Below are 17876 nucleotides of genomic sequence, written 5' to 3'. Positions count from 1 at the left end.
GAGTCAATATTTAACTCTAATATTAAGGAACTTAAGTTTAGTATAATTTATATAACACTCCAAAACCTTGTATCAATAAGCTATAACCCTGACGATTTGTAAAATGAATTTCATTATATAATATTAAAAGTATTTTGTAATATTCAGCAATTTAAAATACTAAATTTAATTAATTTCATAATGTGTATCTGAACGTTTTTTGAGCAACAATTCAATCTTTTCCAGACATAATTTTAGGATGTACGCGTGCGTTAAGTTCCTAAAAAGAAATTTATTATAGTGCCACAAACTACCTACATAAATTCATCTTAGTCTATCGTAACTTTATTTTATATATATAATAAAAAAAACGATGAAAAATCTCTATATATCATGTGATATCTCTAGTTGAGCAAAACTACTTTCTATTTAGTGAGCATATCGGATTGGTACTCTCACTTAAGACACTCGCACAATACCATTGCTTAAGCACTTCAATAATTCGTTGAGAAAAAAGTATTATAGAAATGCTGAGTAGAGCGACTCAAGTAGTACATTTGTTTAAGGGCTTCGTATTTTGTTGAGCGAAAGTATTAAATGATGCCCTTATATAAGTGACTTAAGGAAATATTTTTGTTGAGCAAGGTATCATGAAAATTAGGGATGGACAAAAAATTTAATTTTTTTTGTCCGATCCATTTTTTTCCTATCTAATTCATTTAAAATTTATTTTATTAAAAATTTAATCTATTTAAAATCTATTGGATTTCTATATAATCTACATTTTATATATTTTATGAATTGGATATTCATTCTCTAAATAAAGATTTTTAAAAATGGATAATCCAAAAAATTCAATCCAAATTTTCAATTTAAATTTTTAGTTGGATTAGGTTAAAGGTTGAGATGGACTAGGCTAAATTCAAACTCAGACATAACTTGCTCGACGACCTTTACGGGTTGGGCAGGCCCGACGACCCCTATAAGGTCGGGTGGGCCCGACGACCATAACGGGTTGGACGGACCCAAAGACACGAACGAGTAGGGTGGCCGGACGACTGGATCGAGTTGGTCGGACCCGATGACCCGAAAAAGTCGAGCGGACCTAATGACCCGAACGGGCCAAGCGAGTCTGAAGCCCCATATGAGTAGGGCTGACCCAATGACTTATACGGATTGGGCAGGCCTGACGACCTTGATGGGTTGGGCGGGCTCAACGACTCGGACAGACTGAGTTATTCCGACGACTCGGATGGGTTGTGTCAGACGACCCATACAAACCAGACAGGGCCGACAACCTTGATGGGCCAGGCGGGAATGATGAACCGACCATGTGAGGTCGGGTCGACACGACCACTAGACTTATCGACCTTGAGCCGACGATAGAAAGTATAATAATATATTTTAAAAAATAATATATTTTTCATGTTTAAGAAGAAAACATGGACAAGCCTTGGCCCACAGGGCTTTTGTGTGATTTTTGGCCTTGTGGACTTCTTTAATGGGGGGATTTTTTGGCCCTAGCTCACGTGGGCTAGAGCCTAACCTTATGGGTTGGGCCAAATTGTATCTTGTCGACTTTAAGAACACAAGTTTTAGAAAATTCAATTTAAATTTCTTTTAGAATAAATGAATTCTGGATTTTGAACTTGATCCAAATATTTGGTCTGGATTTAAATTTTGATCCAAATATTTGGATATGAATTTTAAAAAAATCCAAAATAGTTTTTTTGAAAAAATGGATTTGGATTGAAAATTTGATCCAATTATTTGGATTTAAAATGGATGTGAATTGGATCATTCAAAAATCAATCCATAACCACCCCTGATGAAAACACACACTAAGGTGACTCAAACACGATACATTTGCATAAACATTTCAAATTTCAACAACTCTAAAAACAAAAACTAACTCACTTAAACTAAACAACATTTTCATTCCATCTCATAAGATTAATTCTTTAAAAAATGAATTTATTTTAAGACTAAAGAAAATGAAAACTTTTATTAGACAAATGCACGTAGAATAGATAAACTTCAAACTCAATGTATACTAAATAAGCATCATATTTATATGCAACAAATTAACTTCAGAAATGAAAAAAAAGTTAAAAAATCACTTGCAATAAAAGTTCTTTAGGTTATACATGCAACTAAAGAATGTCAAAAACACATTTCTTTTGATTCTACATATAACAAAAAAACATTAGATGCACATGCAACAAAACTACTTCTTGTCTCAATTTAAAAGCTTCAAACTCATATGAAGCTCACTAACTTTAAACTCCACAGCAAGGCATGACTTTTTATTAAAATCTTACAAAAATAGATGGATTAAGTTAACTTTCCTTACCTAAAACTTTTTATTCTCTGAAAGTTTTTAGCTTAAGCAAGAAAATAACCTATAATCTTGAAGTTTTAAGGTAAAATTTTTTCAAAGCTTGATTAGTAAATTGATTTCTATATTTAAATAAACATATGATTACTTAATTTTCTTATATTTTATTTTACTCAACTAAATCCCTATATTTTTTAAATAGAATCATTCCTTCTCTTAAATCAACATTAAGGCTATGTTTGCCTGAGAAGATGGATTTAGGGGGGAGTGTGAAGATGAATTTGTGTGAATTTGTGTAGATAAATATGTGTTTTTTTTTAGTGGATTTAGAAAGTAAAGTAAGTGGATTTGAAGATGAATTTTATGAAAGTTAGTAAGTGATTTGAGTAATGTGATAGATTAAAAAACATTATAATAAATAAAATTTAAAAATGACCAAACTACCCTTTTAATAAAAATAAAATTAAATAATTTTTAAATAAATAAAAAATATTAAATTTTAATAATATTTTAATTTTTATTATTAATTATTATATACATATATTATTAATAATAATTATATATATTATTAATTATTATTTTATATATATTTTTATAATTATTAATTATTATATACATATATTATTAGTAATAACTATTATTATTATAGATATAAATATATATTATTATTTTATTATATATATACATAATAAAATAATAAAAATAATAATTATATATAATAAAATAATATTAATAAATAAATAATAATTAATAAAAATAATAATAATGTATAATAACTTATAAAATGCAGTGATGTAATTTGATGAGGATAAATTTGTAAAATCAAATGGCATCCACTCAAATATGTTGCAGGGATAAAATTTTTATGTAATTTTGTAAATCCATCTTATCAATTCAAGGCATTTCTCTTCAAATGAACTTATATAAAATTTTAAATGCATCGTTGCAAATCAGCTGACCATATCTCAATCCAAATACTTCTCTTACTCTTCAATCTTAAATCTTAAACTTTTATATTAAAAAAGTTTAAATATTATAATAATAACTTCTTTTATTAAACTTATTCTAATATTCCTTTTCTAAGACATTCATTTGAAAAAAATTATCTTTTATATATATATATATATATATATATATATATATATATATATATATATATATATATATATATATATATATATATATATATATGCGGAGTATTTGGTGACAGGGCTATGGCCTCCAAAAATTTTGAAATTTTTTTGTTATTGGTATTTTGAATTTTTTTATATTATAGATATTATATTTTATTATAGATATTAAAAAATACATTACAAAAATAATGATGATTAAATCAAATATTTTCTTTATTTTATAAACATAATAATTAATGTTAATAAATAATAAAATATATAATTAAATATAATAAAAAATAAAGAATTAAAAGATTTATTAATATATTTATTATTCTTTTTCATTATGGACTGAGTTTTTGTAATAAATTGTTCTTATCTATTATTTTGTGTTTTCTTTTATTTTTGAAGAGAAAAATATCTACTATTTTTGCTCTTATTTTTTTTCCATTTTCAAGGAAGAAAATAAAAAGGTAATTTTTAATAGTGAAATATTAATTAAATAATTTATTTAATGAACTCTTTTATATTAATTTTTTATTTTATGAACATGGACGAAAAAATAGTGTATTGTGTATTTTTTTTATAACCGGATTTTAATTGTGGTTCCATTATATGTCTTGAGTTTTTCACAAATTCTTTTCATCTCTCATTTTCTTTTGTTTTGTATTTAAAGAGAAAAAGATATATTATTTTTACTCTCATCTCTCAGCTGTTTTCTTTCATCTCCAAGAAATAAAGAAGGTAATTATTTATTATCTCACTTTATAATAAAATAGTTTAATCTTTTATTTAATGAGTTTCTTATATATTCACTTTTTTATTTTATGAACATAAAAAGAAAAATTGTACTGTGTGTTTTTATAACTATATTTTAAGTATGATATTATAATCTTTTAGATATATATAATTTCCTTTTTTTATTATTATACTAAATTTATATTCATTTTTATTATATTAGTGATAATAATTAAATATATATAAATTTTAAATATATTATTTTGATTACCTCAATCATACCGACCAAAATCCGATAATATATATATATATATATATATATATATATATATATATATATATATATATATATATATATATATATTTTGTGTAGATCTCATTCTCATCGGTGGAATCATGTGTTTCAATCATTTTTTTTATAAAAAAAATTAAAAACTTATTATCATAATAATTATTAAAAAAAGTTAATCATAAAAATAAATAATTTTTTACAATTTTGTTGTAAATAGTTTTTATAATGGAAATAGTATTTTTTATTGTTATAGTTAATTTAGTTTAAACAATAATTACTTAAAGAATAAAATGATAAAGATTTGTACATAATAAAAAAAATAGTTAGTTAAAAGGAAGAATATTTTTTTTTTAATGTTCTAAAATATAGATGAAATTTCTCTTATCAAACATAGAATTACATAATATGGAATGAATATTTATTTTATAAAATTAAAATCTATGCTAAATAAATATTTTAAATATTTAAATATTATTTTAAATTAACAATAAATACTTTATATTGTGTTACAAGGATCTCTATTATTATTAAAAGTTAATAAAATTAATTTAGAATTAGAGATAAAAAAACCAATAATCAAGAAAAAAAAAAGAGTGTAAATAATGATAAAATAACGTGGTGTGAAATCATCAAAACGACCTAGTATTTTGTTCAGCGAGTGCTTACCCTATCGGCTACACTCTGGAAGACGTTCAGAATAAAGGTAGTTCTTTCCAGCCCCTCACCGCCGTGTGCCGCCGTCAAACTAAGCTTCTTGCCGCCGCATACCACACCACCAAACTCCGGTGCACGTGACACACTCACACACTCACATCATTGCAGGTTAGCCACACTATTTTCCTGATTTCCGAATTCTGTAGTGATTTGAAATTCCAATAAAAATTGTGGTTCTATTGAAATTACAAGAACTTTTTGATTGCTTGTTAGTTTGATAGACCTAGAAGTAAAGATAGGCTATATTTGCAGTTCTGCTGCTTGATTTCTGAGTAGCCCGTTTAAGAGCAAATATATATATATATATATATATATATATATAAGGTTATCAGACTCGAGAGTCTACGTAGACTCGTGAGAGCTTCGTAGACTCGACTCGTAGACCCGACTCGGAGACTCGTAAGAGTCTACTACACCCTACTTCATATGAAAAAGTGCATATAGTACCATACCAATTCAGAATTTAATCACCACAATTAATGCAAATAGTAAATAATAGTTCAATAATTGTAAAATAACTTAATTTAACAAACATGATTGTTATATAAGTTCAAATTTCAACAAACACACAAGTTAATATGAATCAAAAATCATAAATAACTTCAACTTTTTGACCCCAATCCTCTACTTTTATCATCTACAACATTATCTTGCCAGTCTCACTTCTAGACATTATAAACCAGTCTCAATCAATTAAAAATCAAATAATTTAATTTTTAGAAAACCAGAAATAAAATAAATAAAAAGCAAAACTAGATATATTATATATATATATATACACGTAACAGAACAACAACAAAAGCCAGAGAAAAAAAATGAAATAAAAAAACAAAGAAAGATATATAATATATTATATATGTAATGATCAGTAAAAGTAAAAAAAATGAAATAAAAAACAAAGAAAGATATATTATATACGTATGTCATTAATTCGAAAGAGGGAAAAGAGAAGAAGGGAACAACGACGCCACTGAACCAGCGACCCGACGGAGCTGCCACGCGAGGCGATCAGAGCTGCCGTGCGAGATGATCGGAGCTGCGACGTGAATGACCGGGGCTGAGATTTCGAAATAGGTAAACGTTTTCAAGTTCGATCTTCTCTTCTTCTTCGATTAGGGTTTTCGAGTTGGGTTTCGATCTCTATTTTTGCTTGGATTTTCGATTTGGGGCATTGGGGTTTTGGTTTGGGCTTAAAATCCGAAAGCCAACAACATGTTTTTGTGTCAATTCGTCTCGTTCTTCGAACTCGGTGACTCGCTCTCGAACTCGCGAGTTTGGTACGAGTCGACGGGTTTACTCCGAGTTCATTACGAGTTTGAAAAAAAACGAGTTTATATGCGAGTTAACCCGTGAACACTGTCATGACTCGCAGACTCGTACGGGTGTACGAGTCAACCCGCGAGTTTGATAACCATGTATATATATATATATATATATATATATATATATATATTTTTTTTTTTTTTTAATTTTTTGACGTAATTATCTGTATTAAGTCAAAATGCATGCAATTCCCCTGTGTTTAGGGAAGCACTGGCTTCTGAGAATAGCAAAATGGAAACTTGGGAAAGCTCTGGTGATGTTATTGAAATGAATTCTCAAAGGTAAAATTACTCCTTTTTGTGGAAGCTGCAAAAATGAGGAAACACCATTTTTATATTTCGTTTTAAATGATCTGAATGTTTATCTTTTGGCTAGTCTGGGAGATGGTGATAGTAATGCACTGATTTTGCCTGCAAAGAGGATGAAGAAAAGGAAAGGGAAGGAACAGGTAGAGACAGTTGAACGTGCCATTTTGTTCATTCAATTTTGTATGTTTACAAACATTGTCTGATATAACTTCTGTTTATTTAGGATCATCGAAAAGCTCAATCAAATAAAAAACAGAAATTGAGCAAACCTCAGAAGAGGAAGAAGAAGTTTGAGGTTTGTTGGGTAGACAAAAAGTGAGCGCTTTTCATTCTCTTCTCTTCTGTTATTAGTCTCAGTTTGTTTGGTTGCCTACGTAGGATGACAAGGAGAAACAACGTCTGCAGGAACAAGCTATTAAGACAATGAAGTATGTGAATGACTTATTATTCAGTTACATTTTTTTCTTTAATGTTGTTTTCTGTGGGTCGTTGATAAAACCTTGAAGTAATTCTTTTCCAGCGAGCACACACTTCCAGAGTATGCGTATCATCTTCTACAGTCTTCATGCAATATAAATCGGGTATGTGTTGTTGAAACAGTGGTATATTTATGGTAAAATTAATTAGTGTTGAGACTGTTTGTTTACTGGTGCTGTCATATATTTATAGAATGAGACTATGAAGGAAAAGCGTAGGAGGGCTGTTCATTTGTTGAAAGAAGGATTGAACGTTTCATATAATGGACTGTCTAAGGAACCTGAGATGGACGAGATTCATTCAGCACAGGATGATGAAGTTGAAAAAAATGACATTCAAATTCAACCCATTAAATCAGAAGAAGTCTTAAATACAACTTTAACACCTCTGGAGTCCTCTGAAGAACTACTTCATGGCAATGAAGTTGAAAATTATAAATACGTTTCTGGAAATCTTGCTGACATTTCCATTGACAAACAACTTTATGAAATCAGAAGTTCTCCATTGTCTTGTTCGGTCGATGAAATAAAGGTATAGTACCTAATTAAATTGCAAGTTAGTGTTTGCAAGTTAGTGTGGATAATCAAGGCATAAGATATAATTCAATTGTTTCATTGGACCACTGGAATAATATCCCACATATAACATTTAGGTCTTATATTCATCACTTTACTTTCTTTTTGTGTATGTAAAACTTACACCTGCTTTCAAAATTTTATTTTCTGTTGGTAATTTGGGGAGAAATAATCTTTTACACACACTACACCATGCTTATATACCTGTAAAGTAGTTAGTTAACATCTCATACTTTGTTATTAACTGATGACATGATTTTTGAGATCCCTTTTGTCTTTCATTAATTTGCTTTAATGCTTTTCGGAACTTGTTTGTTAACATGGGACAGGATAGAACAGATGAGAACAATAAGCCCAATGGATTGAGCAACCTTGATTATTCTGCACCAAGGGCTTCAAATGTTCCTACTGTTGTGCATGTGTATAGACCAAGTGAAGTTGAAGACAAAAGAAAAGATTTGCCTATAGTTATGATGGAGCAAGAGATAATGGAAGCTATAAATGACTGTTCAAGTGTTATCATATGTGGAGAAACTGGGTGTGGTAAAACAACTCAAGTTCCTCAGGTGAGTTTGTCTAATGCTTGATTATGTTGATAGCATTCTTCATTTTATTCAGCTTACCTGTTGATTATTTTCTTTTGAATTTTTTTAATTGATCAGTTTCTTTATGAAGCTGGTTACGGTTCAAGTAAGGGTGTCATTGGTGTTACTCAACCTCGTCGAGTGGCTGTTCTTGCTACAGCTAAGCGTGTGGCATATGAGCTTGGTCTTCACTTAGGGAAGGAGGTTGGTTTTCAAGTCAGATATGACAAGAAGATTGGTGAAAATTGTTCTATCAAGTTTATGACGGATGGAATTTTGCTACGAGAAGTTCAGGTTGTTATCCCTACCAACAATTTTTAATATTGAGAAGTGCTTCTATCATAATCACAGGAACGTAGAAACAATTTTGTATTAAGAAACAAGGATTCTTTTATGTTACTTAAAACTTAATACATGATAGGATCTATGAATTTATTATTTACTTTATTGTGTAACACCTTATTCATTCTAAGGCAAATCACTTAAGAACATGTATTCATTTGTGAAATATTTGAGAACATTACTATTTGTATGTGAATGTGAGCACATTTTAGGATGATGCATAATCCATGTCACTTTAGATTGGAAACTGAAAAGTGATTTATTAAAAATTTTCCTGTCATTTGCTATTATTTTTGTATTGTTATGATGACTCCATTCTTTAGTAACACTAAAATAAGTAACAGATTTACAGAATTGTTTGTACTTATGTTGTTTAACCGAATAACTGGTGCAGAATGATATTTTGTTGAGACGTTATTCTGTCATAATTCTTGATGAGGCCCATGAGAGGAGCTTGAACACGGACATTTTGATCGGGATGCTCTCACGTGTAATTAAAACTCGCCAAATGGTTAGCATGAAAGTTCTTTATTTTACAAATGAAATATGCTCTATGTATATTTATTGTGCCTCTGACATTCTGATCAAGATGATCTTTTATTTTGATATGATGACAGATTTATAATGAACAACAGAAGATGATACTTTCAGGGGAAATTATAAGTCCTGAAAAAATTATTTTTCCCTTAAGACTTGTGCTTATGAGTGCCACCTTGCGAGTACAAGACTTCACTTCTGGGAAGTTATTCCAAACTGCTCCACCTGTTATAGAAGTTCCTACTAGGCAATTTCCAGTAACAGTATACTTCTCAAAGAAAACAGAGAAAACAGATTACATTGGAGAAGCATATAAAAAGGTCTTGGCAATTCACAAGAGGTTGCCACCTGGGGGCATACTTGTGTTTGTTACTGGGCAAAGGGAAGTAGAGGACTTGTGTAGGAAATTACGGAAAGCATCAAAGGAGTTTATCAAGAAAAAAGTTGAAGGATCTGTGCAAACTGATAGCACTGTGATCAATGAAAAAAAGTCTGATGAGGGAGTAAATATTAGAGAGATTAATGAAGCATTTGAGGTTCATGGAACTTCATCCTTCCAGCAAACTGATAGATTTAGTAGTTATGATGAAGATGAGGATAATGCAAATGAGAATGAATCTGATTTTTCTTATGACACTGAAACAGAGAGTGAACTGGAATTTGATGATGATAATCTTGTGCTTCCAGAGAACAATAGTAATATTGTGAATGCCTTGGGACAGGCAGGAAGTCTTGCTTCACTAAAGGCTGCTTTTGAAAAATTGTCTGGGCAGGCCACATCAAGCTCCTCAAATGAAGAGAAGACATTTTCTGCGAACATAGAAGGTAATTTGGACCAATCAAAAGCTCTCAGCGAGAAAAGAACTAAAGAAAATTGCAGTACTCCAGGTGCGCTCTGTGTTCTACCTTTGTATGCCATGCTTCCTGCAGCAGCTCAACTTCGTGTATTTGAAAAAGTTGGGGAGGGAGAGCGGCTTGTAGTTGTTGCTACAAATGTTGCTGAAACATCTTTAACTATCCCCGGGATAAAGTATGTGGTTGATACTGGAAGAGAAAAGGTGAAGAATTATGACCCCTCTAATGGCATGGAGACATACGAAATACAATGGATAAGTAAGGCATCTGCTGCACAGCGTGCAGGCAGATCTGGAAGAACTGGTCCTGGACACTGTTACCGTCTCTATTCTTCTGCAGCCTTTAATAATGAATTTCCTGAGCACTCTCCTGCCGAAGTTGAGAAAGTACCTGTTCATGGTGTTGTCCTTCTCTTGAAATCCATGCATATTAAAAAGGTAGGTTAAGTGTATTACTTTATCCGTTGAGTTTTCATTGTATTTGCTTTTTTAAAGTCGGGTAGTATCATTAGAAGATATGATACGAAGTAGTTCGTTATGTACTCCTTTCAGATAGCTTGACTATTTATCATGGGCTGAGTGAGGAAATGGAATCCTCATAAGCCAAATGGTCTTATGCAACATATATCATTAAGAAGATTGCATTCATTTGGATTGTTGTTGTTTGGCTCTAAAACATTGTAATCTCAAAATTTGTCCTGCGTTGTCAATTTTGTTCTATATCGTAAAATTTATCAAGTTTTACAAATGGCTATGTTATTTATTCATTTCCCACCAGGTGAAATTGGATTTTCCTTTCTTTTTCTATTCTGTTTTTCAGTTTGAGGTATTTTTTTAATCATTAATTTTGCTTCTCATCCAGGTTGCAAATTTCCCATTTCCTACATCTCTTAAAGCTGCTTCTTTGCTTGAAGCTGAAAATTGCTTGAAATCTCTTGAAGCACTTGATAGCAAGGATGAACTTACAACCTTGGGAAAAGCCATGGCACATTATCCATTGAGTCCTCGTCATTCTAGAATGCTCCTCACTGTTGTTAAAAATACAAGACAGGAGCTTAAATGTAATTTAAATTTGCTTTTGGCATATGCTGTTGCAGCTGCTGCGGCATTGAGCTTGTCAAATCCTTTTATAATGCAATATGAAGATGATAACAGCAGAGATTCAAAGATGTCTGAGAAATCTGGAATGGGAGATGGTGAGCGAGACTTTGATAAAAAGGGAAAGTCAAGAAGAAAGAAACTAAAAGAAACGGCAAAAGTTGCACGAGAAAAATTTCGAGTTGTCACTAGTGATGCCCTCACCATAGCTTATGCTTTACAGTGTTTTGAACATTCACAGAAATCAGTAGAATTCTGTGATGACTATGCTTTGCATTTCAAAACCATGGATGAAATGTCCAAACTTCGACAACAGCTACTTAAACTGGTCTTTTATCAGGTTGATAAAGGTGGTCTTGAAGAAGAGTACTCATGGATCCATGGAACTTTAGAGGATGTTGAATGTGCTTGGCAGGTTTCTTCTGAAAAATATCCACTTTCTCTTGTTGAGGAAAGACTCATCTGTGAAGCAATATGTGCTGGCTGGGCGGATAGGGTTGCTAAACGTATTACATCTTTTTCTAGGGTCTTCGATGGGGAGAAAACATCTCGTGCCTTAAGGTATCAATCATGCATGGTTGATGAAAGTGTTTTACTTCATCGTTGGTCATCACTTTCTACTGTAGGCCCTGAGTATTTGGTTTACAATGAACTATTAGAGACCAAAAGACCAAATAAAGAAGGGATAAGTACCATGAGAGCATATATGCATGGAGCAACAAGTGTAGAGCCAGCTTGGCTTGTTGAGCATGCTAAGTCCTCATGCGTCTTCTCAGCTCCCCTGAAGGATCCTAGATCTTACTATGATGCCCAGACTGACCAAGTAAAATGTTGGGTAACCCCAGCCTTTGGCCGTTTCTCTTGGAAGCTTCCAATGCATTCATTGCCCATTAGCAATGATGAAGATCGGGTGCAAGTGTTTGCCTATGCTTTGCTTGAAGGCCAGGTGTGTCCCTGTTTAAAATCTGTTCGAAAATATATGTCGGCTCCCCCTGAAAGTATCATGAAGAAAGAAGCATTTGGTCAGAAAAGGGTGGGAAATCTTTTAAGCAAGTTAAAAAGCAGGCTGATTGATAGCTCTGCTGTGCTAAGAATGGTGTGGAAGGAGAATCCTAGGGAACTATTTGCAGAAATTTTGGATTGGTTTCAGCATAGTTTTCACAAGCACTTTGAAGAGTTATGGCTACAAATGCATAACGAATTGCTCATGGGGACACAAAAAGGCCCTCAGCATAAAAGTTCTAGGAAAAAGAAAGTAAAATCTAAAGGGCTATCATAATTGCTCAACATTGAAGGTAAAATGTGCATTTATTCAATTGTTTGTGTAATCCAAGTTACTATGTACTTCCTATATCAAGTGTAATTTTGCCAAATCTGTTACATATATGTTTTTCTTGTTTACAGTAGCATTGGAAGATTAAAAATATAATTTGAGAAATTTCATGAAGAATTTAGAAGATTAAAAAAATATTTTGAGAAATTTCATGAAGAATTTGATATATAATTTTGGGAGGAGGACCAACATGTTTGGCTGTTGTGAATGTGTTTGGGTGAGAGGTTGAGTTGTTTTAGTGTCTGGATTGCATCCTCAATCTATCATATCAATTTATTTATTTTTATTTTGGTTGCATTCGGCAGGAAAAGAATGCATCTCAGTTTTAGCCACAACATTGGTGAACAAGAAAATGGTGGGCAGCTCCATCAACTACCTCAGCACACTAATTGCAGTAGCATGGTCAAGCACATGGCTGGACTAATTTGCACAAGTGATGCTTCAGAAATACTGATATTCTTTCATCCTCTTTGACATGCTTTTGTGGAAGTCGTATAGTTTCGCTGAGAAAATGTTAGAAATTACGTTAGTGAAATTGTAGGGATTTAATGTGTGCTTCATTAGTCATGTATCATGCTGAATTTATTGGCTAACAATTTTGTAGTGAGTTTTAGTTGCTAATGTGCCAAATTTGAAGTTTGGTGAAGCAAAGAGTTTAGGCTAGTTTTGAACAGTCCTTGAGCATTGTCCTTAGATATACACTTTTTAAGAAGTTATTTTACACTCCAAGTTCAGCTTATTTTCAAATTTGATTCCAGCTTCTTGTTTGCAGCTTCCTAGTGCGTAATTTATAAAAATAATAAAAAGGTCATTGAAAGTTTTGATGTGTATATTTTCTTGGACTATATATCCTTTAACCTCACATTAAATTGTTATTTAACTTCTCGTTGCATTTGTATAAATAACTCTTCCCCATTTTTCAGATTAAGTGTATAAGAGTTAAAAAAAGTTAAAAATCTAAAAGTGTCAAAATTTTCGCCCACCGTGGGGCTCGAACCCACGACCACAAGGTTAAGAGCCTTGCGCTCTACCAACTGAGCTAGACGGGCTTATAAAAGTTTGCCGTTTTAGAACTTAATATAGCTTTATTTACTGAATATATGATGAATATACTATCATACATACACAGCTAACTTTAATGGGAATACTTCATGGTCTTAATTAACGTAAGAATAAGTTAAATATTACACATGTATTCACTTTAAAAAGAGTTAAATATTAAATTATATTACACATTCATATAAAATGTTAGCAACATTATTTTTTTATATCTTTGTTGAGTCTTTAAATAGTTCTGCATAACCAAAAATCTAAATGTATTTTTAATATTGAGCTTGACATAGTGATCTATTTGAAATACCAAAATATTCAATCGCTGGTTTTGAGGGGACATAATAATACACACTAGTTAAGTATAACCATAATGCTGTCAAATGCTTATGAAGGAAACCCAGTTTTAACTTTCAACTGATGAAGCTGTTGTGGGGCAGACACAACTAGGCCTTGTGACAACCATTTAATTTGCATGGTAACTCCAAAACCAAAACAACATAGAAATTTCAGATGCTCAAGTAGTCGAGGGTTGTGAATGATGTTGTCTTTGGTGAGATGATGCTTGAAACTCTGGCAAAGCTTTGTATGTTTCATACAACCTACTCAGGGTAGGGAATTTGGACTGCAAAAACTCACAAAAATTGTAAAATGTTCATAATATGCAGAAGTGAAGAAAAGAGATGAGAAGAATTCTATATCCACTCTCAACCACTCAGGCTTGTGTACCAATATTTGTATATAATGAAACAAAAATATATTGAGAAATTGTAAGAACTATACTTGACCATATCAACACCAAACCTCTCAACTGACTGTTCTATGTCTGCTACCAAAAATACATCAGCCTGCATAATACAGTGTTTTCTTTGTTATATATATAGGCCTTTCTAGGGTTGGAAGTATAAGTTCAAAATAACACAAAATTTCACTGTTTCCAGCAAGATCATCACATTGTTCATTTGAGCATAGGAAACACTTTAAGTGAAAAAGATGAACATGAAAGTTTCATACAACCCACCATAACAGTTAAAAGGTAAAATTGGAGGGGAGATTTTTCTGCCAGACTGTGAGGAAAATGTAAAGAAAGTTCCATTTCCAATTTTTCCTTTCTCCATTCAATAAATAGACATCAAGAAATGTTTCAGGAATTGACATTGACCACACACAACAAGGAACAGATTCAAAATAAGGCTTCAAATCATGTTGAAGAAAACCATTATAGTAAGTAAAAAGAGAAAGAAGGCTTTAGCACAACCAGTTTATACCATACAGATACGTTCCCTGAGGCATATGTTGCAGCAAAATCCTTCAGTAGCTTTTCAAGAGCTGGACATAGTCCAAGTGAAAGTAAGAGAACTGAATAGATATAGAAAAAGTTGAGAAGGAAATAATAGTATAGAATATGCTTACCTGAGAAACCTTTGTTAATGGTAAATTGGGCCCATGGTTTTGATTCTGCACCAAACTTTTTCTCCATATCTTTCTGTAGAAAAATGTGTGTAAAAAATCCAAAATATTAGAGCATTATGGAATCCAATGATTTCAGATCAAATAATCAGAATGAATGTACCAGAAGAGAAAGCATGTGAAGAGGCTGTATACTGGAGTGAACAATACTTGCAACCTGTAAAATAATATAATAATCATCAGATAGTAGCCAAGCTATAGAAAGATTGTGTAACACATGATCTAGCTCCTTCTCATACATGAGTTTTAGTCTCATACTTAGCTGTATTAGATTTTTGTTACTTTTTTTTAAAGGATTTCACAAATATGTGTTGATCAATTATAAGAGTATAAGCATTATCAAATATTTGGAAACCTCTATGATGTTTAAGCATAAGAATTCACAACAAGATTTGCTTTTTCTCACTGAATTCCTTCACAAGATACCAAACCAGTAGGGTTATCAGTTAGAATCAATCTTGATTCAACACATTCACGTTAGAAATACAAATCAATCATCTTGAATTTTACCTGAAGATTGAGAGCTCTGAGCTGTGGACCAACTTGCAACAGTGGCTTCTGAGTATATTTTTCCTCCAAATGCTATCCATAAAGGTAAAAGTGAAAACACACAAAGTGGCAATTTGAATAACAGAATACCAAACCTAATCAGTGAGATGAATGATTGAAAAGATAGATACTTGAGCTTAAAAAAGTTAGTAGTTTTTCAGGTGGAATTGGGTAGAGAGTATTCAATATTTTCAGTGTCTATAGCATTAGACTTACCAGAATTATTGCATAAGAGTCTAAAACTACTATATTATCATCAACTAATACTGGAACATAGTGCAGAGGGTTCAATCTCTCGAATTATGAAATTTAAGCAGAAATGGAATTTTTTCAGTCAAACAAAATTTTCTAACCACTATTGAGTTTGGTTGGTAAAGCACTACATTTATTATTGAGCTCTGTATTCACCTGGACTGTACTACTGTCCTTTTTCTTGGTCTATTTCTTTGTACTCATGGAATTCCTAGTCATATCAGATCAAAAGAAAACAAAATCAATCACGAAACTAAAATTTTTGTTCTTGAGTCCAATCCAACTGAATAAAAAGAAGCAATGTTGTTATGAAGTTATTCTATCAAAATGGAACAAAACTAATTCAATTGGTGCGTTTGGTGTTCACCCATTAGAACTGGAGTTTTACTTTACTCTTCTTGATTTGATATTTAATGAAACCTTCATTAAACAGATTATTGAAAATCTGATTGAACAACAGTACCTAAAGCTCTGTGTCATAAAAAAAAGGGGTGAGGAAGGAACCTTTGAGGCATAAAGCAAAGCGGGTACGCCATGAGCAAGAGCTATAGCAGTAAGAATAGAGCTGGAGATTGGATGAAAATGGTGCATTTTTCTGCAGTGCAGGCAAGTTCAATAACAATAATTCAATTCAATTCATTCCAAAATTGAAAACATGACAGTGTTAGTGTTTGATGAAAACAAAGAACACAAATCAAAGAAGAATTACCCGGTTATCTAGGTCCATGTCTGATTCAGATGCTAAACCTATGTATCACTTACTTGTCTTATGTTTTCCCTAACAGTGTTTACATTTCAACCAATTTGTTCTTTATGAAGGAGACAACAAGCTAGTTTAATTATATTTTTGAAGACACAAATGCAAAAGTATTAATTCAATTCGGGTTTCCTAGATTTTAGAGAGAAATGATACTTTGATCAAGTTTTGTCTGATAAACTTTGAAAAAAAAATCATTTTTGATAAAAAAAATCTTAAAACTATTATTTTGTTTTTTAACTTCCATAAAAAAATAAAAAATTACTCTCAATTTTGTCAATAAAATGTTTGTGTGTGCTATGTAACTACCAAACAATGCGTGGTGGTTAAGTTAAGTGGTAAACGCAGTACATGATGTTGAATACAAACAATTACACTATCCTGGCCATCATATCTAAAGATTTAAAACAGATCAAAACTGATAAATCAGAAAATTTTGGAAAACAGATGACTAAATGTGTTATATAAACTAACTTGTTCAACGTAATAATCTTGTAACAAAATGAACTGATCAATGCCTTCTGTTGTTAGTTTATTAATAAACCCAACATATTTTATTCCACTTAAATGTCTCAAATATATATACAAATGCAGTTAAACAACTAGATCATGCGACTTACTCAAATTTCAAACACAAATTAAATGTATTATAATGACATGCATCCTTATTCTCAACGGAACTATTACGATATTTGACATCCTTATTCGTTATAAATGTCATGAAACACTGACCAAGTTCCTCAAAACTGAAATTGACCATACCAAAAATCAATCATACATAGCATACAACATCACTGAAACCAATACTATACAACTACATGACATAAATGAAAGAACACGACATAATGAAAAACATAAATCAAACTACGAACTCTTAAAAAGAGTGCCAAAGTTTAAAGATCAATCAAAAACAATTTATGTATCAAACGCAATACAACTTTTTTCATAAATATAATATATACCTTCCTACAAATACAATTTAATATTAACATTTATCCATAAAATCTATATACATAACTAATGACACAATCCATATGAAAAAATTTGTATAAATACATTAAATGACCATGGAAAAAAAAATGGAAATATAGAACTTCATCATCGATGTCTAAGAATATCAATATCAAACTCATGAAGCTTTGTTCACTGTATTCATGGTGCTCCACCACACTTGTTCACAGCAAAAAAATAAAT

The 17876-nt window shown here is 31.4% G+C and overlaps 2 protein-coding genes and 1 non-coding gene across 9 annotated transcripts; 1 reads left to right on the top strand and 2 right to left on the bottom strand.

Moving 5' to 3' along the window:
* Positions 1-5991: 5991 nt before the first annotated feature.
* LOC114165886 (ATP-dependent RNA helicase DEAH13) lies at positions 5992-13375 on the top strand. 3 transcript variants are annotated; one of them, XM_028050503.1, is made up of 13 exons: positions 5993-6247; positions 6700-6777; positions 6872-6944; positions 7028-7099; positions 7183-7232; positions 7325-7385; positions 7474-7812; positions 8186-8422; positions 8519-8734; positions 9177-9293; positions 9400-10611; positions 11036-12566; positions 12910-13375. In XM_028050503.1, exons 2-12 carry the CDS (start codon positions 6728-6730, stop codon positions 12548-12550), a joined length of 3942 nt encoding a protein of 1313 aa, XP_027906304.1. In that variant the 5' UTR covers positions 5993-6247; positions 6700-6727; the 3' UTR covers positions 12551-12566; positions 12910-13375. The 3 variants fall into 3 exon arrangements, with proteins under 3 accessions (XP_027906305.1, XP_027906304.1, XP_027906306.1); XM_028050504.1 differs by lacking the exon at positions 6700-6777 and having other exon boundaries at positions 5992-6247; XM_028050505.1 differs by lacking the exons at positions 5993-6247; positions 6700-6777; positions 6872-6944; positions 7028-7099 and having other exon boundaries at positions 7202-7232; positions 7311-7385.
* Positions 13376-13580: 205 nt separating this feature from the next.
* On the bottom strand, positions 13581-13653 carry TRNAK-CUU. The gene has a single exon. It is a non-coding gene; the product is annotated as a tRNA-Lys (tRNA).
* Positions 13654-13845: 192 nt separating this feature from the next.
* LOC114165889 (glutathione S-transferase 1-like) lies at positions 13846-16755 on the bottom strand. Of its 5 annotated transcripts, none has more exons than XM_028050511.1 (8): positions 16635-16755; positions 16430-16520; positions 15635-15706; positions 15228-15281; positions 15068-15140; positions 14928-14983; positions 14438-14502; positions 13846-14279 (listed from the first exon to the last, which is right to left on the bottom strand). In XM_028050511.1, the coding sequence occupies exons 2-8, from the start codon at positions 16514-16516 to the stop codon at positions 14261-14263; spliced, it is 426 nt and encodes a 141-aa protein (XP_027906312.1). In that variant the 5' UTR covers positions 16517-16520; positions 16635-16755; the 3' UTR covers positions 13846-14260. The 5 variants fall into 5 exon arrangements, with proteins under 5 accessions (XP_027906312.1, XP_027906311.1, XP_027906315.1 ...); XM_028050513.1 differs by having other exon boundaries at positions 14189-14279; positions 14923-14983; positions 16635-16750; XM_028050510.1 differs by having other exon boundaries at positions 13846-14502; positions 16635-16753.
* Between the last annotated feature and the right edge of the window lie 1121 nt (positions 16756-17876).

The sequence above is a fragment of the Vigna unguiculata genome, chromosome 10 (assembly GCF_004118075.2).
Source record: "Vigna unguiculata cultivar IT97K-499-35 chromosome 10, ASM411807v1, whole genome shotgun sequence".
Classification (NCBI taxonomy): domain Eukaryota; kingdom Viridiplantae; phylum Streptophyta; class Magnoliopsida; order Fabales; family Fabaceae; genus Vigna; species Vigna unguiculata.
The sequence above is the reverse complement of the archived record's forward strand: the minus strand, read 5'-3'. Positions and strand labels throughout refer to the sequence as shown.

Bases quoted from the DNA above. Each gene is read 5' to 3' on its own strand.
- LOC114165886 (XM_028050503.1), top strand. From the start codon at position 6,728: ATGGAAACTTGGGAAAGCTCTGGTGATGTTATTGAAATGAATTCTCAA. The intron at 8,735-9,176 runs GTTGTTATCCCT...TAACTGGTGCAG, and splicing joins TTTTGCTACGAGAAGTTCAG to AATGATATTTTGTTGAGACG. The intron at 9,294-9,399 runs GTTAGCATGAAA...ATATGATGACAG, and splicing joins TAATTAAAACTCGCCAAATG to ATTTATAATGAACAACAGAA.
- LOC114165889 (XM_028050510.1), bottom strand. From the start codon at position 16,516: ATGCACCATTTTCATCCAATCTCCAGCTCTATTCTTACTGCTATAGCT. The intron at 15,707-16,429 runs GTTCCTTCCTCA...CTTTATGGATAG, and splicing joins CTTTGCTTTATGCCTCAAAG to CATTTGGAGGAAAAATATAC. The intron at 14,503-14,927 runs GTATGGTATAAA...TGTATTATGCAG, and splicing joins ATGCCTCAGGGAACGTATCT to GCTGATGTATTTTTGGTAGC.